This window comes from Oncorhynchus clarkii, chromosome 17 (assembly GCF_045791955.1).
Source record: "Oncorhynchus clarkii lewisi isolate Uvic-CL-2024 chromosome 17, UVic_Ocla_1.0, whole genome shotgun sequence".
In the NCBI taxonomy this organism is placed as follows: Eukaryota; Metazoa; Chordata; class Actinopteri; order Salmoniformes; family Salmonidae; genus Oncorhynchus; species Oncorhynchus clarkii.
Window position 1 is genome coordinate 18,333,466 of NC_092163.1, and position 26,357 is coordinate 18,359,822.

Sequence of the window (26,357 nt, forward strand, 5' to 3'; positions counted from 1 at the left end):
CTCACAGAGAGTTACACACAATATAAAATGTTATTTCCAGAGAACATATTTATGAGATGGATGTGATTCTGAGTAATAGCACAAATTAGTAGTTTAGGGAGACAGTTTATGATCCCCCTAGTCCAGGGATGGGTCACTTTGATGGAAGTAGGAGACACAAAAAAATCTGAATTTATCATGAGGGGCTGCAGTTGCTCCCGGGTCTGCGTACACACATGTCCCTGGCCTTGTCTCTGTCACTGCCAAGGGATGGGTGGAGTTAGCTGCATGAAGTTTAAAAAACTCAAAGCCAGGGGAATCTGTAACAATAACAGTGTCATGAACCAGTCAAAACACTGTAGAAGAAGGAGCAAGTAAGGGGCGGTATGGTCCCGGCAAAATAAACAGCGGGGGAAGGCCATATCGGTAAAACATGAGCAAAAATGAGTGAATGGACTTGAAAATGGGTGGTATAGCCTACGATCCAAAATGTGATGTGGTTAGATGAGAATACTGACATTTTGCAAAGGCAGAGATGAGTGGCCGACACGGAGACGCTCGCGGACAGTTCTGGCCTAATGGAAATCGCCAAATCTCATGACACTTTTTGGTGTTCTGTGTAACAGGTGTCTCTTTCCATTCACCACTGTTCGGAGGCTGGGAATATTTTACAAGTGGATGAACTTGCACAGGTAGCCGAGTAAAGGAGCCCTTTGAAGTGATTATTTGACAATCAGATGAAAACATCATAACTGGTTGTGTTTATTCCACAATAAAGTTAATACATTAAAAAAATTAAATGACAATTATTTACGACTAGGCCCACAGAAATCCTATTGAATTAATAGGGAATATATATGTAATTCTATGATCAGGCCCATAAACATGTTTGCACATATAATTAATTCTACTTTCACCCTTGGATAGAGGACTCCTCTTCATATCTGTACCATTGTAGCGTCTGTGACAGCATGGGTAGCGCCATCGAGGCTACAACCAATAGGAATCCCCACCCAGTTGACTAATTTGACTACTTTAAAATGCTGGAAGTATGGTGGAAAGAGACAAACAACAACCTCTCCCTCAATGTGAGCAAGACAAAGGAGCTGATCGTAGACTGCAGGAAAAGGCGGGCCAAACAGGCTGTAGTGGAGCGGGTCGTGAATTTCAAGTTCCTTGGTGTCCACATCACCAACAAATGATCATGGTCCAAACACACCAAGCCAGTTTTGAAGAGGGCATGACAAAACCTTTTCCCCCTCAGGAGACTGAAAAGATTTGGCATGGGTCCCCAGATCCTCAAAAAGTTTGACAGCTGCATCTGTCACACCCTGATCTGTTTCACCTGTCTTTGTGCTTGTCTCCACCCGCCTCCAGGTGTCGCCCATCTTCACCATCATCCCGTGTATTTATACCTGTGTTCTCTGTTTGTCTGTTGCCAGTTCGTTTTGTTCACAGAACCTACCAGCGTTTTTCCCCTTGCTCCTGTATTAGTTCCTGTTTTCTAGTTTTTCCCGGCTTTGACCCTTCTACCTGTCCTGACCCTGAGCCTGTCTACTCTCCTGTACCTTTTCCTCAGTAATCTGGATTACCGACCTCTGCCTGACCTGACCCTGACTGCCATCCTGTACATTTGCCCCTGTTCTTGTAATAAACATTGTTACTTCGACACAGTCTGCATCTGGGTCTTACCTTAAAACGTGATAGCACCATCGAGAGCATCCTGACCGGTTGCATCACCGCCTGGTATGGCAACTGCTCGGCATCTGACCATAAGATGCTACAGAGGGTAGTGCATACGGCCCAGTACAACACTGGGGCCAAGCTTCCTGCGATCCAGGACCGGTGTCAGAATATAGTCCATAAAATTGTCAGAGACTCCAATCACCCAAGTCAGAGACTGTTTTCTCTGATTTTGCACGGCAAGAGGTACCGGAGCACCAAGTGTAGGACCAAAAGTATCCTAGACTTCTACCCCCAAGCCATAAGACTGCAATTAATCAATGAAGACGATCAAACTTGACTATCAAACTTGACCCCCCCTCCATTTGTTTTGTACGCTGCTACTCGCTGTTTATTATCTATGCAGTCACTTCACCCCCTACCTACGTGTACAAATTACCTCAACTCACCTGTACCCCCTCACACTGACTCGGTACTGTACCCCCTGGATGTAGCCTTGTTATTGTTATTTTATTGTGTTACTTTTTATAATTTTTTACTTTAGCTTATTTGGTAAATATGTTCTTAACTATTCTTGAACTGTACTGTTGGTTAAGGGCTTGTCAGTAAGCATTTAACGGTAAGGTCTACACTTCAGGGCATGTATTCAGGGCATGTGACAAATACAGTTTGATTTGATTTGAAACCCTCAATGGCACAGCCCTTGCTAAAACAGGCTTTTGGCCACTAGAGGCCTCTATCTTCCTCTATGATTGGTGATGGCTGAAGAAATTTGGCTTGTCACCGAAAACCCTCACAAAATTTTACAGATGCACAATTGAGAGCATCCTGTCGGGCTGTATCACCGCCTGGTACGGCAACTGCACCTCCCACAACGGCAAGACTCTCCAGAGGGTGGTGCGGTCTGCACAACGCATCGCCGGGGGCAAACTACCTGCCCTCCATGACACCTACAGCACCCGATGTCACAGGAAGGCCAAAAAAGATAATCAAGGACAACAACCACCCGATCCACTGCCTGTTAACCCCGCTACCATCCAGAAGGCGAGGTCAGTACAGGTGCATCAAAGGTAGGACCGAGAGACTGAAAAAGAGCTTCTATCTCAAAGCTATCACACTGTTAAACAGCCATCACTAACACAGAGAGGCTGCTGCCTACATAGAGACTTGAAATCATTGGACACTTTAAGAAATGGATCACTAGTCACTTTAACTTCTTTGGGATCGGTGTTATATGTTTATATTCTTACTCAATTCCTTACTTAGATGTGTGTGTATTAGGTTGCTGTTGTGGAATTGTTAGATTACATGTTAGATATTGCTGCATTGTCCGAATTAGAAGCACAAGCATTTCGCTACACTCGCAATAACATCTGCTAACCATGTGTATGTGACTAATAAAATTTGATGGGGCGTCTTTTTACATTTATAGGCCAATAGCTTACCTGTCTGTGTTACAAAATATTGCTACAATCATTGTCATTGGCGATATAAACCCATTTGGAAGTTGATACTTGTTGTGGGCGGTCTAACTTGTCTTTTTAATTCATTTTTTTGTGTGAAAAGGGTGAAGTGAAAGCTACTGGAGATTGTTTTGTCTGACTTTTCTGAGGAGGCAGCCTTACTAAAAACCGGGACGTCAACAAAGACGCTCGCGCGCCGCTTCAGGAAGAATAAACGTGATCATAGGAACAAGGCGTAATGGGACCATGGCAATTTTGAGGCAACCTCGGCTATTTGCAGCCGTTACCAATTCAAGCGTATGTATAAACTCAAGGCAAATCCATTTTTGTAAGTAGGTCGCTTGTGAGATTTGACTGCAAGTGCAGTAGTTATAGAATAACACCTTTTGTCAGCTTTCTGGTGCGATCTGGATTCCAGCCTCTCTGTAAAGCCTCACTAAAATACTTGAAATAGACGATATGAGTATTAAAGTATCACTGTTGACATGTGTATTTGAATAAAAATATATATAAATCTAGATTCTAACATTTAAAGACTAATTATAAGGCACTGTATAAAATAACAACATGCATGTTGTTCATAGTAGATAAAGGAAGGGCAACTGTTCAAAGAAAACCTGCATAGTCATTAGAGAACACCTTATTCACCCATGGCACAGAACTGCCATTCATATGGTAGTGAATAGGAGGGGTGCGTCACTTGAGTGGGTTGAGTCACTGACGTGGTCTTCCTGTCTGGGTTGGGCCCCCCCTTGGGTTGTGCCGTGGCGGAGATCTTTGTGGGCTATACTCGGCCTTGTCTCAGGATGGTAAGTTGGTGGTTGAAGATATCCCTCTAGTGGTATGGGGGCTGTGCTTTGGCAAAGTGGGTGGGGTTATATCCTGCCTGTTTGGCCCTGTCCGGGGGTATCATCGGACGGGGCCACAGTGTCTCCTGACCCCTCCTATCTCAGCCTCCAGTATTTATGCTGCAGTAGTTTATGTGTCGGGGGGCTAGGGTCAGTCTGTTATATCTGGAATATTTCCCCTGTCTTATCCGGTGTCCTGTGTGAATTTAAGTATGCTCTCTCTAATTCTCTCTTTCTCTCTCTTTCTTTCTCTCTCTCGGAGGACCTGAGCCCTATGACCATGCCTCAGGACTACCTGGCATGATGACTCATTGCTGTCCCCAGTCCACCTGGCCGTGCTGCTGCTCCAGTTTCAAAAGCAGGAGCGGTAGAGATACTCTGAATGATCGGCTATGAAAAGCCAACTGACATTTACTCGAGGTGCTGACCTGTTGCACCCTCGACAACTACTGTGATTATTATTATTTGACCATGCTGGTCATTTATGAACATTTGAACATCTTGGCCATGTTCTGTTATAATCTCCACCGGCACAGCCAGAAGAGGACTGGCCACCACTCATAGCCTGTTTCCTCTCTAGGTTTCTTCCTAAGTGTTGGCCTTTCTAGGGAGTTTTTCCTAGCCACTGTTCTTCTACACCTGCATTGCTTGCTGTTTGGGGTTTTAGGCTGGGTTTCTGTATATCAGCTTATGTAAGAAGGGCTATATAAATACATTTTAAATGTTAAATTAGTGAAGCAGCATTGTGCCATTACATCTCAATCTTTAATGAAATAGCTAAAGCAAAGTTCCACAGTTATTTTTCAGGTCCACTGAAGAGGCTATTAAATTCCAAGTTACATTATTTTAGTACGTTTTCGTGGTGCTGGGTTGGAACAAAAAAGATTGTCCACCATGGCAGGAGTTCCCAAACTTTTTAAATCAAGCCCCCCTTCCAGCATTGGCGAACATGCCGTGACCCCACACCTATTTCTATCACAAGCACTGTTCATGACACAAACTGTGTTCAAACTCCTCTTTTTCAAGGAGAGAACTTTTTTTCTGCAATTCTACACATTTTGTCATGGGGTGCAGATAATTATTTTGCCATTTTAAAGCAAATGTTCTTGTAATTCTATACATTTTGCTATTTCTAATGTGTATTCATCTAATATTGAGTGACTTGACCATTACAAAATCTTTGGACTAAAAAACCTAAAAAACATTACCTGGGCCTCCCGGGTGGCGCAGTGGTTAAGGGCGCTGTACTGCAGCGCCAGCATCAGAGTCCCTGGGTTCGCGGGGAGGTCCGTGGGGCGACGCACAATTGGCCTAGCGTCGTCCGGGTTAGGGAGGGATTGGTCGGTAGGGATCTCCTTGTCTCATCGCGCACCAGCGACTCCTGTGGTGGGCCGGGCGCAGTGTGCGCTAGCCAAGGTTGCCACACATTGGTGCGGCTGGCTTCCGGGTTGGATGCGCGCTGTGTTAAGAAGCAGTACGGCTGGTTGGGTTGTGTATCGGAGGATGCATGACATTCAGCCTTCGTCTCTCCCGAGCCCGTACTCCACCACACTTCACTCCCGAGAAGGACAGCACCCTTATGCTGTGTGCCTGTAAGCAAACCAAAAATGTACTTTACTGTGATGGCACACATTTCAAGGTCCTCTTCCAGGATCTAGTCAGCTCAGTGAAAAAAGTGTTTAAAATGAATAACTTAAAAAATAAATAAAACATATCATGAAGCTGCTAACTTCCTTATACTGTACTGCCTATATTGATTGTTCATAATAAATCACTTGTTGACAAACATTTTATTTATGATAAATGGATAAAGGCATTTATGTTTTGTCACTGTCCATAGGGTAATAAATAACAGCCTACTATTTCAATACACATTGTGTCATTCTTATTTTTTTCCCTTAAACCATGCATTATTTTGAGAAACAGTCAGGCAATGTAGACATTAAAAGAAAACAGTGACTTTTGGCCTACATAGAACAAAGCTCATGTTCATGTTCAAAGGAAATCATCAAGGAGCCTGAGCTCAAACTGGAGGCAAGACATGATGCAAGGATAGTGAAATAGGCCTACTGCAAGAAATCAAAAAAATATGTTGTATTCATATTTGTCTAACATGCTGGCGTCGGGTAAGTTCATATAGCTGATATATGATGATCGTTATTAAACTAAGTTAATGTGTAAAAAAAAATAAAAAAATAGAACCAAAATGTGACTTCTGCTTTTAACCCAACCCCTCCGAAAAAAAAACACAGGTTTTGGAGAGGTGCAGGGTGGCTGCCACACTGAACACTCCGGGAGCTGTTGTTGTGAGGGTCAAGTGCCTTTCTCAGGGGCACAACAGCAGGCAAATGGCATCTAGGAATGTAATGCCAGCAACCAATTGTTGCCAGCTCACTTCCCGACAGATTTTTTCAGTCGGACCTGAGATTCAAACTCGCAACCCTCGGGCCACTGGCTCACCTCTCGGGCCACTGGCTCACCTCTCTAACCGCCAGGCTACCTACTTTATTGAAGTGGGCTGCTTCCTGGGCTTGCAACCTGGACTCCGGGGTATATGTAACATAGTAAACGTAATCCGTGATACTCAATTAGTATACATGACATTTCGTATGGTATGTATTAATTTTCAGATATCCCATAATCCATTGTGTATGATACTTTACTGATTACAATTCATATAATATGTTACAAATTTGCTAAACGTTTGATATGTTACGAATTCCAATAGGTTGTAGCTAATGTTAGCTAGGTGGCAACATAGCTAGGCTTGGAGTTAGGGTCAAGGTTATGAGTTAGGTTAAAGGGTTAAACTAATTCACTTTTCACCCGGTGAAACTCTTTCCAACGGGGTAACCTGGGCCAGATAATCGAATCCCCTCAATGCTGCGCATCTTGGTTGGAGAGAAGCGCATGCAGCGGCTCACGTGACTAATTCCCGGAAGCCACCTCTACATAACCAGCCGTTAGCTACACAAAGTCTCCGCTCGTCCTTATCTCAAGTGAAGCTAACGTTGGTTGTTGATGCCATTTTCATTTTGTTGCTAATTGTCTGTCACTAATATGAATACGTTTAATTTGAAGGCTTTATTTATAAATAACAATATACAGACCACAGAGTAGCAGCCGCAGGCTACTTAATAGCACGCACCCACAACCAAATATGAACACGATCATGTCAGACAGAGTGCGCAAATTAGTTTCTGCAACCTTGATACAACCTTGGACATGGCCGATTATTACCGCCCCAAAGGTAAGCAAACGATTAGTCTCAAGGAAGAAGTTTCACATGGTTAACAACAACAAAACACAATCTCTTGTGCATGTAAACAAGTTGTCTTTGGTTGCAACGGCAGCCTGCATTCAAATGGTGGGTTACAATGTTGTGAGGTGAGGATTTACTCCTACTCTATAGCATTGGGAGGAAGTGATTTATTGTTATCTGCCGTAATATAATTTTGAATTTTCTTGTTTGCTGACCACACACGGGCATTTGTAGGATGCATTCACAGAATTTGCATATTATAAATCAGTTTTGCTACCCTAAATCTGAAACTTATCGTTACAGGTCCAGCTCTCCAGTCTATCCAGTGAGCCTGTCATCGCTTCCAAAAAGCCTTTCAAGGTGGAGCTTGTAGGGGGAAAGCGTTACTCATGGTGCACTTGTGGACACAGCAAGAAACAGGTGAGGGCACTACAATCATGCTTTACATTGGTCACCATGCGCCCATCACTCTACTTTCAATGAAACAGGTTAATTGAACTCTGTCATGTGGAATTGGATCAGATTTGCTTTAGCATACCAACGCAGCAGATTATTCAGTGACACAGAATCTAGCAGCAGTAACTTATTTAGAATTTGAGGTCCTCAATCGCTGTCGTGTTTCTCCCATCTTTCTGTCTTAGCCTTTCTGTGATGGAACCCACAAGACTAAAGCCCAGGGCCTGATGCCTCTGCGCTTCATCCCTGAGAAGGACTCCAAAGCTTGGCTGTGTGGCTGCAAGTACACCGCTAACCCACCATACTGCGATGGCACTCACAAGCAGGAATTCATCCAGTCTGCCCTGCTACCAGAGAACACCGACTCCTGAATGGCTAGGCGCTGAATATGTTTTTGTCCAATTCACTGAGGTGTGGGTCCTCTGAGTTCTGGTCCTGGAGATGTAGGACCAGAATCACTGGTTCAGAAAGTAGCTCTGCACTTGGGTGATTGATGGCAAACAGATGACTTCTGTACATATCTGACATATCTGACATGCTTAGATCTGATGTGAAAAGATCTGTGATTGGTCAAAAGACTGATTAGTGGAAAAAATATCAGAATTGGGCTACATGTCTAAACGCAGCGTTAGGAACCCCATTATAATATAATGGGAAACTCTGGGCTTAGCACTAGCTTTGAACAAATCTCCCATTGTCATCCATACAAGATTTGCATGTCATAAGAGCTCTGTGAACAACTCCATTAAGGATTCATCCTATGATTGGCAATCTGCAAAGTGATACTTGTTATGGGGCAATTCCACGATAACAGAATGATGCTGAGATTTCACTTTAAAATGTAAAAACCAATGATTAAAGTTAATCAAACCATTCAACTTTATGCACAATGACTAGTTTTAACAATTTCCACAAAAAAACATTTACTTGGAAGAGTGCAGATGCAAAGTTAGATAACAATCAGTTTCTCATTCTTTGCAATCATTGGTTTGTGTTTGGCATACATTTTAAAGTGAAAAATAATTCTGTTACTGTGGAATTGCCCTGTGTGTGGTATGCACTGGTGCTTCTGTAAATGTTTGAAATTGTGATGAAACAGATATTTAAAATTGTAATGCTCCGCTAATGATACGCACAAGTATTGTGATGGACTGTTTCTCAAAATCAAGTATTGTAATAGAACACTAAAGCATAGGCTTGCTGTAAGATGAATGGTTTAAGATATATTATTCTCTCCATGGTGTATTCTGTCTGTTGAAATTAAAATGATCAAATACATTTTTTACTTTCTCTTAATTACGGTCACATTTTGCCATGCTATAACCTGTTTCGTATGTAACTTATGAAGAAATACAATGGTTCAACCTAAAACATCCTTTGCATTGAAGTCATGAAAATCCACAGATTCTTTGGAGAGCACATAGTTGCCATGGATCCCAACTTAAAATCAAGTTAAGTTAAACATTTCTAAATAGCAGCATAATGATAATACATGCTTTAAAGCTCTGCTACTCATGAATTGTTGTTAGCCATTTCAGATTTCTATGTATTAAAGGTCCAAATGGAGACTAATCACAAGAGCACTGGCAAGTTCTCGAGAACATAACTCAAAAACTAATCAGAATGGGACACTGAACTCAAAACCAAGTAAGAACTTTTTAATGACCTAAACATGCACATATGGCTGATATTTTAGAATAATATCATTGGATGGTCAAAATATACATTGAGGGAATGTCAAAAGTGTATGAAAATACAACATGGTGTACATGGTCGGATATACAATTCCCTTTGAACTCATTTCTCTAAGTAGAACGGGTACCAGTATGTAATGTTGAAAAACATGTACGGTAAGCTACGTTTTTTTCAGACAATTGTAGTGCTGCTTGGGGCTTGATAAATAATGGCTTTTCTAATGTCAAAGCACAGGGAAGTTTAGTACTCGTATACTGTGATCTGCATTTCAAAGAAAGTGCATCAAACGTTTCGTACATATCCATTGTCCTTGGTGATTGGGGCCATTACCAGTAGAAAGTACTGCATCTATCTACATACACCAGAGTTATTATATACAGTATGACTGACGGCAAGAAGACATCTTGCTTTTTTATTTCTAGTTAATATTTATATTTATGGACATTGGCTTTGCAATGCCATTCAGCATTTTGTCAAAATTGATATTTTAAAGCCAAATTAATTCTGAAGAATTGGGGGAAGGAATCGTTGAACCGACTGCATATTATACAGTTACAAAACAATTACAATATCCTGTATAAAAGATACTCTATATACATGACCAGGTATGCACGAATGCTCACATTGGAGACATATTGTACATTTTGTATGTATGTTTTACTCTAACACACAGTCACACACACACATTGAAATTAAATGTCTATTTGGCTGCACTTGACAGTCTTTTTGCTGATCACAATCGCCCTCTCTCTTAGTACTCTCTTGGCAGATTTTCTCCTTGTCTGTCCATTGGTCCATTGAGGGGCTACTCCGACATTTTGGGGCAATTCCGTTCCACTCTCCATGTTTCTGGGATGTATTAGATTTAGGTTGGTGGCGGTACAGCCCCTTTGTCCCCTCCCCTAGTCTCAGTCGCCGCTCCATTGCTTTTGCCGTTGACATTCACCTTGCGGGCGTTGCTCCCTGACTTGGAGGCTAGAGGGAGCCGTTGAGTACCGTTGGGTCCTGTGGTACCGCTGGGGCTCTGAAGGGTAGAGGGTTGGCCTCGGAGGGCAGGGCTGGGCAGGGTGGAGGCTCTGGGGGCCTGACCAGCCGGGCTCAGGGCTTTGTCACTGTGGGAGTCACTCTCAGAGGTGGGGCTTGTGTTGACACCGTCGGAGTGGGCCTGGGCGGCACCTTGGGACAGCCGTCGACGCTTCCGGGTGGGCTTGACACAGTACTGCAGGGGGAGGGGGCCATTCTGCAAAGAGTCACAGAGAGAAGATGAGAACTCTCCAGACACGTGAAAGATCACTCAGATCCTAGGACCTAGCAACGTAGATGTTTAGTTAAGTTGGGATTAGGGTTGGAAGTGACAACTGAAGCTTGGTCAGTGTTGTTGTTATAGCCAGTGTGTCAGTTGGCACTTACACGTCGCCAAGAATACATGTAGGCAATATCCATCAGCGTGTAGTAGTCCTTTAAGGGCTCATCAGCGTACAGCACTTCAATCTGTCAAGGTAGAGAGCACTATTACACATTAATAGCACACAAGTCGAAGAGAAGGGTGTGAAGTATGGGAATAAGTATGAAGTATGTGGCTAGACCACCTAAGTGAAAGAACGCATGATCTACTGTATAGGAATGCAGCTTGTCACTAAAATACAGTATTGCGACAAAGCCGTTGTTGGTGTATACTATGGCTTTCTATGGAGTTGTGAGGCGGTTCTGTGCAACCTGTAGGAATTACCCGTAAGGTGTTTGGAATGTCCATCTTGCTACGCAGGAACTTGGCTAAGTGCAGGACGGTCATGGCTGCCGGGCATTGCAGGAAGCGTTTGCTGTTGGTCTGAAAATGAAGAGAACATATTTTATAACTAGAGGGTAAGGGCAGGACATAATATGAAAGGTTAGAAAAATGTGGTCCTGTATGGCTCAGTAGGTAGAGCATGGCGCTTGCAATGTATGCACGCATGACAGTCGTTTTTTAAATGAAATGTATTATCATTTAGATAGTTTTGGTGACAAATTTACATCAGCATTGGCATTTATTGGGTTAGCATTTTATGGTTGAATCACTCACATTGTCTCCTTCTGTATTCATAGGTTGTGTGTCACTTCTATAAGAAAATGGAAAAACAGCATGGGTTAAGATGAGCATAGCTTTGTTTTGATGTGCTTTTTTTACCCAGCTTTCTGTTAACAAACTTATTAGCATGTAGAGATACAGCCCTATTATAACACATTTGGTCTGTTCTACAGGAAACAGCCCTATTATGACACATTTGGTCTGTTCTACAGGAAACATCCTATCTAATTGGTTGCATGAAAAAGACTAAGAGATCACACATTCTAGAACTTACTTGTTCTTCTCATGGAACTGAATGGAGAGACTGATGATTTCATCTTCTGCAATAATAGTTGGCTCCTCCACCACTTCTCCTGGCTCCAGGTGTTGGTTTTCCTGGTTTGTGTAGAAGTCCCGCCTTCGTTTCATCTCATCTGATGTAAACAAAAAGTCAAGAGTGAAAAAGATGTTGGCATATGTCCGCTTTTAATTATGAAAAGGGGGCAACTGTTCACGGGCTCAAACAGGCTTATTGTACTGTAATTAGCACTAAATATGCTCCTTGTAAAATACTGCAATGTACACTGAACACAAATATAAATGCAACATGTAAAGTGTTGGTCCCATTTTTCATGAGCTGAAATAAAATATAAAAAATGTCCCATACACAAAAAAAACGTATTTCTCTCAAATTGTGCACCCACATTTGTTTACATCCCTGTTAGTGAGTATTTCTCATTTGCAAAGATACCAGACAGGTGTGGCATATCAAGAAGCAGATTAAACACAATGATCATTACACAGGTGCACCTTGTGCTGGGGACAATTTAAGGCCACAACACAATGCTACAAATGTCTCAAGTTGTGATGGAAGTACATCCAACAGATTACAACCTCTCACTTTCGGTTATTTGAAAATGAAATAATCTAAGAAATATTGCCATTTTTAAAACAAATCTTAAAGTTGGTTGTAATTTCAGTTTAATCCACCAGAAAAGACTGAACAAATATTACAACAAATATACTTACCGATAAAATAAAAATGGAGTTGAAAACAGTATAATCTTTGTAAATTATATCATAAATAGGACTGGTGGAGTCACACTAGCAGCTAACAAAAATATATGGAAATGTCTGCTCTATCCAAAATTACAACCAACTAATTGCAGCATTACCACAACAAATGGAAGAGGCAAGAGGAAGGGGGAAAAACCTGTGTCGGCCCTGCATTAAAGACCATAATTGGTTAAAGGAAATTGTGATAAAAAAGTATCCCCGTTTCATTTAAGGACCAGAAAATTGACAGCTGTGCCATACAGATTGCAAAATAGTTGTGAAGAGATTAGGGATGTACTGATTCCATTGCACATGGCTTAAAAACAGATACACAAATGACAGCGAAAGTTAAATTAAAATTATTATACACAATTATATATTCACTATATATATACACACACACACACCTACTCATTACAACATAGAATAATAGTGAACTATGAAATAACACATATGGAATCATGTAGTAACCAAAAGTGTTAAACAAATCAAAATCTATTTTATATTTGAGATTCCTCAAAGTAGCCACCTTTTTGCCTTGATGACAGCTGTGTTTGTGTTTGTGTTTGTGTATATATATATATATATATATAAATTAAAATAGGTTTTTGGAAATGATGCAGACAATTACATAGATTGTGGCTTCTATCAATCTTCAATATTAAAGCTGATCTACCCCCTAAAAAAGGACATCCAACCGGCCTTACAACCGCAGATCATGAGTAACCACGCCAGCCCCAAGACCTGCATATCCGACTTCTTCAACCTGGGGGGTGCTGAGGAGTATTTCTGGCTTTAATAAAAGCCCTTTTTTGGGGAAAAACTCATTCGGATTGGCTCGGCCTGGCTCCCCAGTGGGTGGGCCTGTGCCCTCCCAGGCCCACCCATCGCTGTGCCCCTGCCCAGTCATGTGAATTTCATAGATTAGGACCTAATGAATTGATTTAAATTGACTGATTTCCTTCTATGAACTGTAACTCAGTAAAATCTTTGAAATAGTTTGCATTTATATTTTTTGTTCAGTATTTGTATAGAAAACCCACCCCCTTACTCAAGAGATATGGTCTTACCTTTGAATAATCCAGGCACCAGCTTGTATACAATGTCCTGTAGAGTCTTGTCTGACCTGAGAAAGGATATGCAAATTATAAAGCCACTTACTAAAGATAAGACCATGTTGGTTGCACTTATAGACAGATAATAACATAGGTACTCCGAGAGAGATGTGTGCGCGCGCACACACACATGCAATGTAACTAACCTGATGCTGAGCTGTGGACACGTCTTGTGCACTTGCACATCACATCTGGGGCAGAACTTGTTGGTTTCCAGGAAGGCAACAATGCACGTCTTGCAGACTGAAGTAAGACAGACAGACTTAAAGCAGGTGACTTACTGTAGGACTTTTTATGAAAAGAAAATGCATTGTAAATCTACATCAGTTTATAGGCCATATAGTCTAGCCCATATGCATTTAGAATAATGCAGTGGCCTTAGGAATCTTACATGAGTGCAAGCACTCCACGATGGTTGTGGCATCGATGAAGTAGCCCACACACAGTGGGCATATCAGGTTAGGATTCAGCTCTGTGATTTTTAGCCGACTGGGTTGCATTTTATCCATCTGGAAGGATCTGCAAAAAGAACAACCATCAGCCAAAGAATGACTTTGATTATTTATTGGGTAGCAATATTTGAACCACTAAAGTACATGACACATTTAGTGACCTTTTTCTGCTGTTGTTGAAATGTTTTCAAACACAAAGCCTACACATACAAAATGTGTACTGACATATTGATGTGGTTGGTCCACGGATATTGTCTATAATAATATGGATCACTTTTTTTTGTTAGAAGCAGTTATGCTTCTTGTAATGGACCAGTGTCATAGCTACTACATAGAATGGCTACTAGTGTATGACCATTTATTTTCTAATTATTTCCAGCCTGGTTGTTTTTTTAGATATTACCCATCCACCAATCTAACAAAATACGTTTGGAACTGCTGTAGTCTAGACCCGACTACCCCAGTGGGGCCTCCTGTGCACGGTGAGGCACGTACCCCAAACCCCGAGAAGACCCACAATGAGCCCCTCCTGTACCAGTGGGTTCTTATGCATTATAGAAAAATCTAAAAAGAACTATGTAAATATAGACGAAAAATAAGCTTAGCTGGATAGTGGGAAACAAAGCAGCCATCTTAAATTCAGTGACAGGACTGGATATGAGAAACGAACAAGAGAGAATCCAAACATAACACCGAGTACCTCAGTTTGTGAGTTGATGTACCTGTGCATCGCATTATGCGAATAAAAACAATTGATGCCTTTCTTTGCTTCCTACCTGATTTGACATGAAAAACACCAGTACCGCCCGACGTGGATACAGGTAAATTATTTTGAGTCGGTTAACGTTAGATTTTGCAGCAGCGCCAGAAAATGGCTTTTTTTCCCCCACATAGTCAGAGGACCGCCCATTGTGGTCACGTGATATTATTTCCAGTCCCTGCCGCCTGCCATATACAATGTATTTGCTACATTAAAAAAATAAAAATACAACTGTCGCTGATAAGTCGCTAACCCCCCCCCCCCCCCGCCTATACATTAACCACATTTGTTCATGAAGGAGTCATTGCATGCATCTTCTTTTTGACAACCATCCCTAGACGGAAAACCACGCCCCCCTAGACAATGCTCCTCTAGAGAGAATCCTGAAGTTTTTACTACAGACCATTGATTACTATATTATTGGATTTATTGTAGGATGCTGCGGGTCAATTTGACTGTAAAAAGTGCAAGCTTCATAGCCATAGGCCTACACATGAAATGTATGCCTTTTCTGCTTCATCACCATTCAATTAGAATGAGACATTTACTCTGACAAATCCTGATATCTGATTTATAGTATTCATTTTGCCATCAGCAGCTTTTACAAATACAGAGATTTACTGACCAAAATGTCGCTGCACTTTCAAGGTACCACTACAGTACGCGCGCTACTACTCTCTGCCTCTTGGGGGCGCACTTCGCTTTGCGACGTTCAGTCTAGACGCCATCTTGAGGAGACCCCAAAACTGGTGACAACAATCTCAGGCGCATCATAATGGGATTACTAACCTCTAAATAAAATCACCTCAAATCGTTGTGGGTAGCAAACGACACTAGAAAGGAGAGGAGTCGTCCACCAATAGTGTATTACTTATCAAAGAAGACTGCGGCTTAGCTAAAGGCAACCTTGCCTGTAGCTAGATGGCCGGCTAACAATCTATGCCAGAAACTGGTCTGTGTGCCGCTCCGGACTGAAACCGTGCGGCCTGCTCTGGAGGAAGGGTGGTGACCGCGCAACATGCAATCCCGTTAATTTACTACAGAATCTAATTTGATTCAAAGACCCTGCAAATCGGATAGCGGATACGAAAATGCATGTATAGAGATCACGCTCGTACTGCAAATTTCGTTGTCTGGAGTGATAAGACCCAGCTAGCCTGTTTGATTACAGTGCTGTCTTGCGTTGCCTAAATTATTCCCAACAGGAGACATGTCATCCAACTGTACCAGCGTTGCGCCGGTGAGCGCTAGCAAAACGAAGACGAAAAAGAAACATTTTATAGGACAGAAAGTTAAATTATTCCGTGCAAGTGAGCCTATTCTCAGCGTTTTAATGTGGGGTGTCAACCATACGGTAAATGTATTTTTGTTCATGTTCCCAAGCTAGCTTGTTTGTCTATGTGGTGTTTTGACTAGCTAACGGTAACACGATAGTTAACCAGCTGCTTGATTGACAAAAGCCTATTTTAGAACTCATCCATCGTCTGTAGTGTATGGGTGTTAGCCAGGTACTTAGAATGATGCTCAGGTGAAAGCTGTTAACCCTTCATTCACCATCCTCCCTGGTCAGGAATATAAATGTAGCAACAATCTAGCTATTTGGTGTGCCAGTCGCGTGCGCTTTAAAAATGTGCAGCAAATAGCTGCGACGTTGAACATAAACATTTCACATTACCCGCGCAATTTGCAGGCATTATTTGGCACAAGCTGTATAACGTATTCTGTTCTGTGGGATGTGTGGTGGTCTGAAGTGAGGTAGTTAGTTGGTTAGGAGAGGAGGTCGTGAGCACTGCTCCAACCTAAGCATTCATTATGTCTAGCGCAGGCCAGAGAGGGGTGTGACTGTTGGAGACAGCAGGTTGCATTGAGCCTCAACCGCAGCCTGCCTGCCTATTGTTTTACAGGCATCAATGAATGAGAAAGCGGCAAATCTAACATTTTGCATATTCTAGCCTATATTCCTGATTTAATGTGGTTTAGTGTGAAGTACACATTCGAACACTCAACCATAAAAATAATAGGTTCACAGTTTCATTTGAGTGGGAGAAGGATGGACGGTGTCTTCAACACGTCCTAAAAGACACTTTATTGGTACTGTTTTTCACCAAATGCATCAAGTTTCTCACTCAAATGAATGCTGCGATCACCAAATGGATTGCAGAGAGCTTCAAGGCTCCATTTTTATGGCCAGCAGTAGTAGGCGAACACACCCCCTTCCCTGCTTGACTGACACCTCCAGATCAATATCTCTGGCATGAATATGATGCCCCAGGCTTGCAGTTTTTGATTCGCTTCAATCCCTATTTGAATAACAGTGCTGATGCATAATTTCACTTCCAATGTTTGCATGCATTTCAATATGTTGCCTACACTAACATGTACATTACATCTTGCATGTACTATTGTCTGTAATTATTCTTGATTTCCCCCTCTATTTGCTGTGTTTTTAGTGAGGCTATTTTCTGTATATTTCAATACCTAATATAAGAAAGATAAGGATAAATATAGACTATAGTCAAACGGACAGTTATTGTATGAAGAAGACAATGGCATTTAATGAACCAATTTGCATATTTAGTGAAGCTGTAATAATCATCCTGTGACGCATTCTGCAATAATCATCATGGACCAAGTTCAGTGTGTGGTGGATGCTGGGTGTAGATTTAAGGTGTGGACGGCAGGCTAATTTAGGCGATTGCAAGAAAGACGTCAAAGAGCCTTCTCCTCAAGGCTCTCATAACCTTAGTCATAACCACAATATATTTCACCTTGGTAGTCAGTCGTAACATTGTTCTGCTTGTCACAAATCTGGATGAATTCAGTTCCAAGCTAAGCTTTTGCTCAGAGAAGACCTTTGTCAGTCGGAGCATATAGCCAAATACAGACTTAATTGAAACTCCCTTCAAAAACGGATTCAGTCTTGATGGTAGATAATGCCAGCCTTACAGGCTTTCCAACACCGGGAACAGCCTACATCTTCAAATCTGATATGAACCTTCGTCATACTTAAACTAAAATCTGCCATTTAGCAGACACTTATATCTTCGGCGACTTACAGTCATGCGTGCATACATTTTATGGATGGGTGGTCCCAGGAATCGAACCCACTACCCTGCCTTTACAAGTACTGTGCTCTACCAACTGAGTGACAACGGACCACCTTCATCAAACTTTGTGTGTAGGTTGATTAGACATAATCCAACATATAGTCAGGATATTGATTGTCTGCCTGCTGAAGGCATTAAGCTATGCCTCTAATGACAAATAAATATGATACCTTTGAAGGACACACTATCTACCAGAGCCTAACCTGTGGGCATGTTAGACAGTGATTCCTCATAGCATGTCAGACAGTTGAATGAGAGTCTATCCCTTGAAGCAGCAGCTCTATGAGAGGCGACTAGGCTATGTCCTGCATATTCCATACAATTTGATGTGTTTGTGCTCCATATGCTATTATTTTTCCACCTCAAGATAACTTTTCAAATGTCTCCCCTATTTTAGCCATGTCTGCGTCTCCTGGATGTGTTCTTGTCTCCTTCTTTCTTTTGAAGTGTTTATTCACGTTCCCTCCCTGCCACTCCTCTTACTGTCTGGAGTTTATAGATCTATGGAGAGGGCTCGCTCGGGGAACCAGTCTGTTCCTTACAGTGAATCTGTCTCGGTAGATAAGATCAACAGTGTGACAAGGGGACTCAGCCAGAGAGCACTGCTGTCAGTTCACTTTGGTCCAAAGTGAATGATTGTTAGTAAATAGACACTGGTTCACTGCAGTTTGGTCTGGTGTGGGGATTAGTGTGTTGACCTCCTCTTCCCTGCTCTACCATTCTATTCTGATCTTCTGATCTCCTGCTCTTTCTATCTCCCCTCTGTTTCAGATCAACGAGTTAAGTAATGTTCCTGTACCAGTAATGCTGATGCCTGATGATTTTAAAGCCTACAGTAAGATCAAAGTGGACAACCACCTATTTAACAAGTAGGTATCCTGAGTTCTAACTTTGCAACCTGCCATACCATATTACTGCACACCATATTACTGCCCATATAAACAAGAGGCCAATTTAGCTGCATTGTTTAGAAATATACAGTACAGACCCGAAGTCTGTTAACACTATGTTATGCTACTGATTAGGAGAGAAAAGGTCTTGGCTTGGTTGGCCCAATGGTCTATGACGTGGTTAAATCACTAGCTAGATCAAGCTCCTCTATCACCTGTAATATAACTCACCATGGGTCTAGCGATCCCCACTACACTGGAGTTGTAGTCAAAACATTAACTGAACACTTAACTGAGCAGCTTTGCAATGCAAATCATCCTCATAGTGAAGCACCTCTAGTATGCTGGTCAAGAGCTTCTCACATTTCCATTATCTAGTCCAGTGGTTTCCTCCGATGACATCAACACTCTGCTAATGGACTAACTATAGAATGAGAATACTAGAATGGACATTAACCTTCATATGATGGGATAACAGTCAGCCATTTGGGTCAGGGAGTTGGTCAACCATGATTTGCCAGTGCTGTGATGAGATATTGTGTAAAGTAATGCATTTGAAGAATTTAGCTAGCCAGACAGTTTTAGGGGAATGATTCCATACATTTTTCAAACGAACTGCCAATATGCCAACATTTCATTCAAACGATGCAATCAATCCACAGCCATAACATGGCTGAAATCAGTTGATGATAGGACTTAGACAAGTTGTAATGCAACAAGTACTTATATTGTGTCATGTAATAGCACTCCAAGAAAACAACACAAATTGGTCTGTTAAAAATAATAGTCTGTTTACGTATATTTTGGAAGCTATTTTTACCGAAAATTGGTTTAAAACCCGGATGATCTGTATATTACTATTTTAGGTTGGTAATAATTATATTACACATCTTCTGATATATCACATTCCTTACTTTGATTTTCCTGCGTAAGTAAAATCAAGATTATGCCTCTGGCGATCTCCACTACGCCACACTACACTGGAGTTGTTGTCAGAACATTAATTCAACACTTAACTGAGCAGCTTTGCATTGCAAATCATCCTCATAGTGAAGCACCTCTAGTATGCTGGTCAAGAGCTTCTCACATTTCCGTTATCTAGTCCAATGATTCCTCAGATGACATCAACACTCTGAATGCTAATGGGCTAACACACTCTTCTATATTAACACTCTTCAACACTCTTGTATCTCTCAGGGAAAATCTGCCCAGCCGCTTTAAATTCAAAGAGTACTGCCCTATGGTGTTCCGCAACCTGAGGGAGAGGTTCTCCATCGATGACCAGGATTACCAGGTAAAATATGGTCTCCTGTGTGGAGATGTCTAAGGGGAAGAATGTAGGATGGGTTAACTGAAGAGAAAGACCATTTGAGGATGGGTTAACAGTAGTGAACTGAAAGACAGAATGAGGATAGACGTTTGCTTGGCACGGCTCAGTAATGTCAAAAGGGTAGAGGACAATTATGGAGAGTGCAGATCAGAGTACCACAACCCTGTTGTTCCCTGCCCAGTTTGACTCATTGCAGATTCCAATTCTTCCCTCAGCCCAATGTAGTCAGGCTTTATCAGCATTTCATCCCTCAGCCCAATGTAGTCAGGCTTTATCAGCATTTCATCCCTCGGCCCAATGTAGTCAGGCTTTATCAGCATTTCTTCCCTCAGCCCAATGTAGTCAGGCTTTATCAGCATTTCATCCCTCGGCCCAATGTAGTCAGGCTTTATCAGCATTTCATCCCTCGGCCCAATGTAGTCAGGCTTTATCAGCATTTCATCCCTCGGCCCAATGTAGTCAGGCTTTATCAGCATTTCATCCCTCAGCCCAATGTAGTCAGGCTTTATCAGCATTTCATCCCTCAGCCCAATGTAGTCAGGCTTTATCAGCATTTCATCCCTCGGCCCAATGTAGTAAGGCTTCATCAGCATTTGTTGATATAGAACTAAAAGACTGTCCCCTTTTTACTGAGTTCTCACATGTAAACAGTGGGTGTTTTTAGTGTTTAGCGATACCAAGCATAGTTTATTACATTAAGTTCAACTAACTTGGTAGCCTTGCTGACTGGATCGCTATGTGAAATGTTTTTTGTTTAGCTTGGAATAGCTCTATGTAAATGAAATCCATTGATCCATTACTAACTCGTGAAATAATTATGAAACATTCTTTACAGAGGGCTTTTCATTCATGTCAAAGCCTCAATTTTCTGCTCTGCATGTCTCTCTCCCCCGGGCTCCCTCCTGTGGTGGATCATCATCAGAACTCTCTGACGAGGAGCGCCCCGCTGAACAGCGACTCCCAGGGGCGCTTTGGCAACCGCTTCCTGTCCAGCTACGACCACCGCTTCGTCATCAAGACGGTGTCCAGCGAAGACATCGCCGAGATGCACAACATCCTCAAGAAGTACCACCAGGTGGGAGAGTTACCACATACACAAATATAACACGTTTGAATTTTTAAAATGTATTTTCTGTACAAACATACACCCTCTTAATACATGTTGAAGGGAGCATGCTGGCTTAAAATATTGAGGACCTTTCAATGTGGTGCTGAAGAAATATCGGTGAATTGTTCAATTTGGTGGGACTATCCTTTTGTAATAGCTAACAATTTATGCCGACTTCATTACTGGAGCTCTCTCCCTGTTTCCTTTGCATTACTCATTCCCGTTCCTCTTTCCCCTCTCTCTCTCCTTTCCTCCATTGGGTGTCTCCAGTTCATAGTGGAGTGTCATGGCAGCACTCTGCTCCCTCAGTTCCTGGGCATGTACCGGCTAACAGTGGACGGGGTTGAGACGTACATGGTGGTGACCCGTAATGTATTCAGCCACCGTCTCACCGTGCACCGCAAGTACGACCTGAAGGTAGGTGTCGATGTGAACACTAGCTTGGAGGGAACCAACTGGGAGAACACTTAATGGTAGTACACTAACTTCAGTAGGGCACTAGGAGCACACTTACAGCTGTAACACTGTTGGTGCTCATTGGGCTAAGGGCATTTGTAACAAGCTCAATGCATAGGGTGCTTGCAGAGTATTCCGGTTCCCAGTAGAACTTGAGCCTCCAGACAATTTTTTGCTCCAATGGTTGTGATGTATTTTTTTTTTATTACATTTTTATTTAACCTTTATTTAACTAGGCAAGTCGGTTAAAACAAATTCTTATTTACAATGATGGCCTACCCCCGGCCAACGCTGGGCCGATTGTGCTCCCCCTATGGGACTCCCAATCACGTCCGGATGTGATACAGCCTGGAATCGAATCAGAGACTGTAGTGACGTGATGCAGTGCCTTAGACCGCTGCACCACTCTGGAGCATCTAGAAGGGGAAATGGTTTAGAATGCTGCTCTTGTGGAAAAGCTCAGCAAATCTGTCTCTTTGTGCACGGGCAACAACACTGAGAACAGAGGTGTGACGGCGTGCATGCCTATTGGCTCTCAGAACACCGTTTCCCGTACAACAAACAACTCTGTCGCTGCCAGGCATTCTCAGGGGGAAACAGTTCTGCTTTCTGAAATATGACAATGTTATAACCATACTGTCAAGTCCAGGAGAAAGAAAGGGGGAACAAAGATGCAAATAATGTCTGTGTCTAACTCTGCATTCCGTTACATCTCTGTGAATTATCTATTTTTTTTCTCATTCAGGGTTCCACAGTCTCAAGGGAAGCCAGTGACAAAGAGAAGGTGTGTTCTTTTACATATATACGATGATGAGAGGAGTGTTGGGGTACAATGACAGCACCCCAAAAATAACTGGATCGTGCTAAAAAAAAAAGCATCAAACTAACCAGCTAAAAACAAAACTCATTTACAGGCCAAAATACTTTTTTAGAAAAGTACAGAAATACTGTTTTTTTTCTCCATCTAATGATAATGAAGCACAAATGAAATAACACATCCACAGTTGGGCCATGTCCGACTGCTGTCTATGCTGCGCAGAGGGGGAAGTCAAAAGGGGGTGAGTGTAGTCCATGTGGAATAGTTAGCTGTGTGCGCTAGTAGTATCCACCATGTGAGTTACATTACCCGGTCTGAAACCTAGAAGTAGTTATTTCCCTTCCTGGTTACGTCTTTTGTAGAGCGGTTCGTAAATACTGCTTTGTGAGTGCTGAGTTGTTGTTGGGAACAGAAGGTTGCTGGTTCACACCCAGTGAGGGACGGACAGAACCTGGTGAAGCCAATGTCACTGGTCGTACTGCGGACCTCGCGCTCGAGAAACCCAACGTCTTAAACCATTACACCAAGAGGAAATACCTGAAATGGTTGTTCTTCCTCAAAAGTCAATCCAAGGATAATGAGTGGAAACTAAATCAAGACCTCTGGCACAAATGACAATCTCAGAATATTTTGATTCTAATTTCTATCACTCTACTCAGGCCAAGGAACTCCCTACCTTTAAGGACAACGACTTTCTGAACGAGGGCCAGAAGCTGCAGATAGGCGATGACAACAAGAAGTACTTCTTGGAGAAACTAAAGCGCGACGTAGAGGTAGGACACATCTCATGGCTGCTCGATTTTATGTTTTTATTATCATTACAGTCATTGTGAAAATATCCGTAAATGGACTTCTGCACATTATTTTTGGTTTCTAGTCCTTTCAACCAGTTTCACCTGTGAACAAAGACATGACTTTAGGTTGACAAATAGAAAAATAATAGTGACTTTAATGTCCTCCAAATTTCCTAAAAGAACATTTGTTACAATATCTGACATCTTTCTCCTGTTTGTGTACATAGTTCCTGGCCACTCTAAAGATCATGGACTATAGTCTCCTGGTGGGGATCCATGATGTGGACCGGGCAGAGCAGGAGGAGATGGAGGTGGAGGCAGGAGGAGAGGAGGAGGAGTATGAGAACGATGGGATGGGAGGAGCACTCACCGGCTCCTTCGGCACCCCTCCAGACAGCCCTGGGAACCCCCTCAACTTTGGCGGGTTCTTTGGCCCTGGCGAGTTCGACCCCTCCGTGGACGTCTACGCAATCAAGAGCAACGACAGTAAGAGACTGTCTTTCTTGAGTTGTCAAGTGATTTTTATATGCAATTATACTATATTTGTGCTACTCTCTATCTACAGTGCCTTCAGAAAGTATTCACACCTGGACTTTTTCCACATTTTGTTGTGTTACAGCCTGAATTTAAAATTGATTACATTTTTGATTTTGTCTCTGGCCTGCACACAAATGCCCCATAATGTCGAAGTGGACTTGTGTTTTTCTAAATGTTTACATATTAATAAAAAATTGAAATCTGAAATGCCTCGCAAAGAAGGGCACCTTTTGATAGGTATACAAAAAATACAGACATTGAATGTCCCTTTGAGGAATGGTAAAGTTATTAATTACACTTTGTATGGTGTATCAATACACCCAGTCACTACAAATATACAGGTGTCCTTCCGAACTGGAGAGGAAGGAAACCACTCAGGGATTTCACCATGAGGCCAATGGTGGCTTTAAAACGGTTACAGAGTTTAATAACTGTGATAGGAGAACACTGAGGATGGGATCAACAACATTGAAGTTACTCCACAATACTAACCTTATTGGTAGAGTGAAAAGGAAGCCTGTACAGAATAAAACATATTCCAAAACATGGATCCTGTTTGCAATAAGTCACTTAAATAATACTGCAAAAAAGGACCTGGAAATGGTTAACAACCAATTTGACAGAGCTTTAAGAATTTTTTTAAAAGAATAATGGGAAAATGTTGCACAATCCAGGTGTGAAAAGCTCTTAGAGACTTACCCTTAAAGACTCGCAGCTGTAATCGCTGCCAAACGGTGCTTCTACAAAGTATTGACTCAGTGGTGTGAATACTTATGTAAATTAGATATTTCATTTTCAATATTTTAGCAAAAAACATGTTTTCACTTTGTCATTATGGGGTATTGTGTGTAGATGAGTAAGCAACCAGGAAATGCTGGAGCAATTTCTGTATAGTGCATCTTTAATTAACATTGAACATTAAACTAATTTTAGAACAGACATCATGGGACTGCCCAGTGAAAAGTAATACTTGCTATTTATACTCTTATGCACTGTCTTGCTCCTTGTGGTAGGTGCTGTGAAGAAAGAAGTGTACTTCATGGCTATCATCGACATCCTCACACACTACGATGCTAAGAAAAAAGCTGCACATGCTGCCAAAACTGTGAAACATGGGGTGAGTAATGGACTACCTTTGACCAAACATGAAGCCAAGTGATTAGGCTGCAAAGATGCTAGATCATATAGTAGTTTCTAGGAGAAGATGTGTTATTACATATAAATTGTAGTTGTATGTTCCTAATGTGCATGTGTTTACACTGAACTCTGTTCTCCCTCCTTCAGGCTGGGGCAGAGATCTCCACCGTAAACCCAGAGCAGTACTCCAAAAGATTCTTTGAGTTCATGTCCAACATCCTGTCATAGAATCATCTCTCCTACCCCAGCCAATCACATCCTGTCATCAGCCACACCCACCCCTCTCTCCCTCCTCCTGCCCCTCCCACCTGATTTAGCCCCACCCCTTACCCTCCCACTCTGGGGATGACAGACTGAAAGGATGCACAGACGAAGAGCCTGTTACATTGACCCACAGAGAGGGGGCGCCGGACTTTTTCTTTTAAAAAAAAAGCAACGTGTCTCTTCTCCACCCCCATGTCCCCCTGCCCAGCCTACCACCTCAATCTGAGCGCTCGACAAGGAAGGCTTGTGAAACAGAGTTCAATAGGATATTTGAGACCCTCCCCCTTTCTGCCTTCCCCACCACCTTATACTAGTCCTCACGCCAGCACGGGAACTGTCTCACTAATGCCTTGAAAGAGTGTCAGCTTCAGCAGTAGGAGTCTGTTTAGTACCGTCTGTTCGTTTCGTTATTATTTTCAGACACACACAAACCTCTCACAGACACAGAAGCGGTCAGATCGCATGAATCTTTTGACCGAACTCTGCCTCCTTGACTTGTCAGGAGATCTGCAGCCGACAGTATCAAAATTGGAAATGCAGGAGATTAATAAGGGTTTTACGTAAATAAATGCAATATCAAAATGCATGGCTGAAATGTACATGACTCTGCCAGTTAGTTGAAACGTCAAACCACTGAATTTAGCATCTGAGCATTATGACTAAAAAAGACAACATAAGTGTCTGAATGTTACGTTGCCATATTGTTCTGAAAACTTTTGACATTTTTACCATGAACTTGGTTGGTAAAGGAAAATCCACATAAAAAAGGGGAATACTAAAGCAAATGCTTGTTTTATTACCATAAGAATCATTTTTATATCTCGTTTACATTAATGTAGCATTTGTGTTTGTATACAGTATTGTTTTGTAACAGACATTAGATCAGAAAAGTTACTTGAAAAGGATTCATTACATATTAAAAGGGAGTTATTGTTTTCCTGAATTTAATTCATTTTCTCACCTTTGACTAACAAAGATCATTCTTTTGTGCTTTGTCGCGGTGGTTTTAAATTAGGTTATTATAATGACTTATTCCGTGTCGAGAGACAAGTGTCAATAGCTGTTTAGCCGCTCAATTAATTCAAATGAGTCCCTGGAGAC

The 26,357-nt window shown here is 42.0% G+C and overlaps 3 protein-coding genes across 3 annotated transcripts; 2 read left to right on the plus strand and 1 right to left on the minus strand.

Moving 5' to 3' along the window:
* The first annotated feature begins 6,861 nt into the window (after window positions 1–6,861).
* Window positions 6,862–8,969, plus strand: LOC139370425 (CDGSH iron-sulfur domain-containing protein 3, mitochondrial-like). Its single transcript, XM_071109896.1, has 3 exons — window positions 6,862–7,223; window positions 7,539–7,655; window positions 7,877–8,969. Exons 1-3 carry the CDS (start codon window positions 7,134–7,136, stop codon window positions 8,060–8,062), a joined length of 393 nt encoding a protein of 130 aa, XP_070965997.1. The 5' UTR covers window positions 6,862–7,133; the 3' UTR covers window positions 8,063–8,969.
* Window positions 8,970–9,328: 359 nt separating this feature from the next.
* On the minus strand, window positions 9,329–14,952 carry LOC139370427 (polycomb complex protein BMI-1-like). Its single transcript, XM_071109899.1, has 9 exons — window positions 14,833–14,952; window positions 13,996–14,123; window positions 13,751–13,847; window positions 13,560–13,615; window positions 11,729–11,867; window positions 11,449–11,485; window positions 11,116–11,214; window positions 10,797–10,877; window positions 9,329–10,626 (listed from the first exon to the last, which is right to left on the minus strand). Exons 2-9 carry the CDS (start codon window positions 14,111–14,113, stop codon window positions 10,252–10,254), a joined length of 1,002 nt encoding a protein of 333 aa, XP_070966000.1. The 5' UTR covers window positions 14,114–14,123; window positions 14,833–14,952; the 3' UTR covers window positions 9,329–10,251.
* Window positions 14,953–15,516: 564 nt separating this feature from the next.
* On the plus strand, window positions 15,517–26,191 carry LOC139370426 (phosphatidylinositol 5-phosphate 4-kinase type-2 beta). The gene is made up of 10 exons (XM_071109897.1): window positions 15,517–16,170; window positions 18,695–18,792; window positions 20,011–20,107; window positions 21,066–21,218; window positions 21,522–21,668; window positions 22,453–22,491; window positions 23,184–23,297; window positions 23,546–23,804; window positions 24,869–24,972; window positions 25,140–26,191. Exons 1-10 carry the CDS (start codon window positions 16,027–16,029, stop codon window positions 25,218–25,220), a joined length of 1,236 nt encoding a protein of 411 aa, XP_070965998.1. The 5' UTR covers window positions 15,517–16,026; the 3' UTR covers window positions 25,221–26,191.
* The last annotated feature ends 166 nt before the right edge of the window (window positions 26,192–26,357 follow it).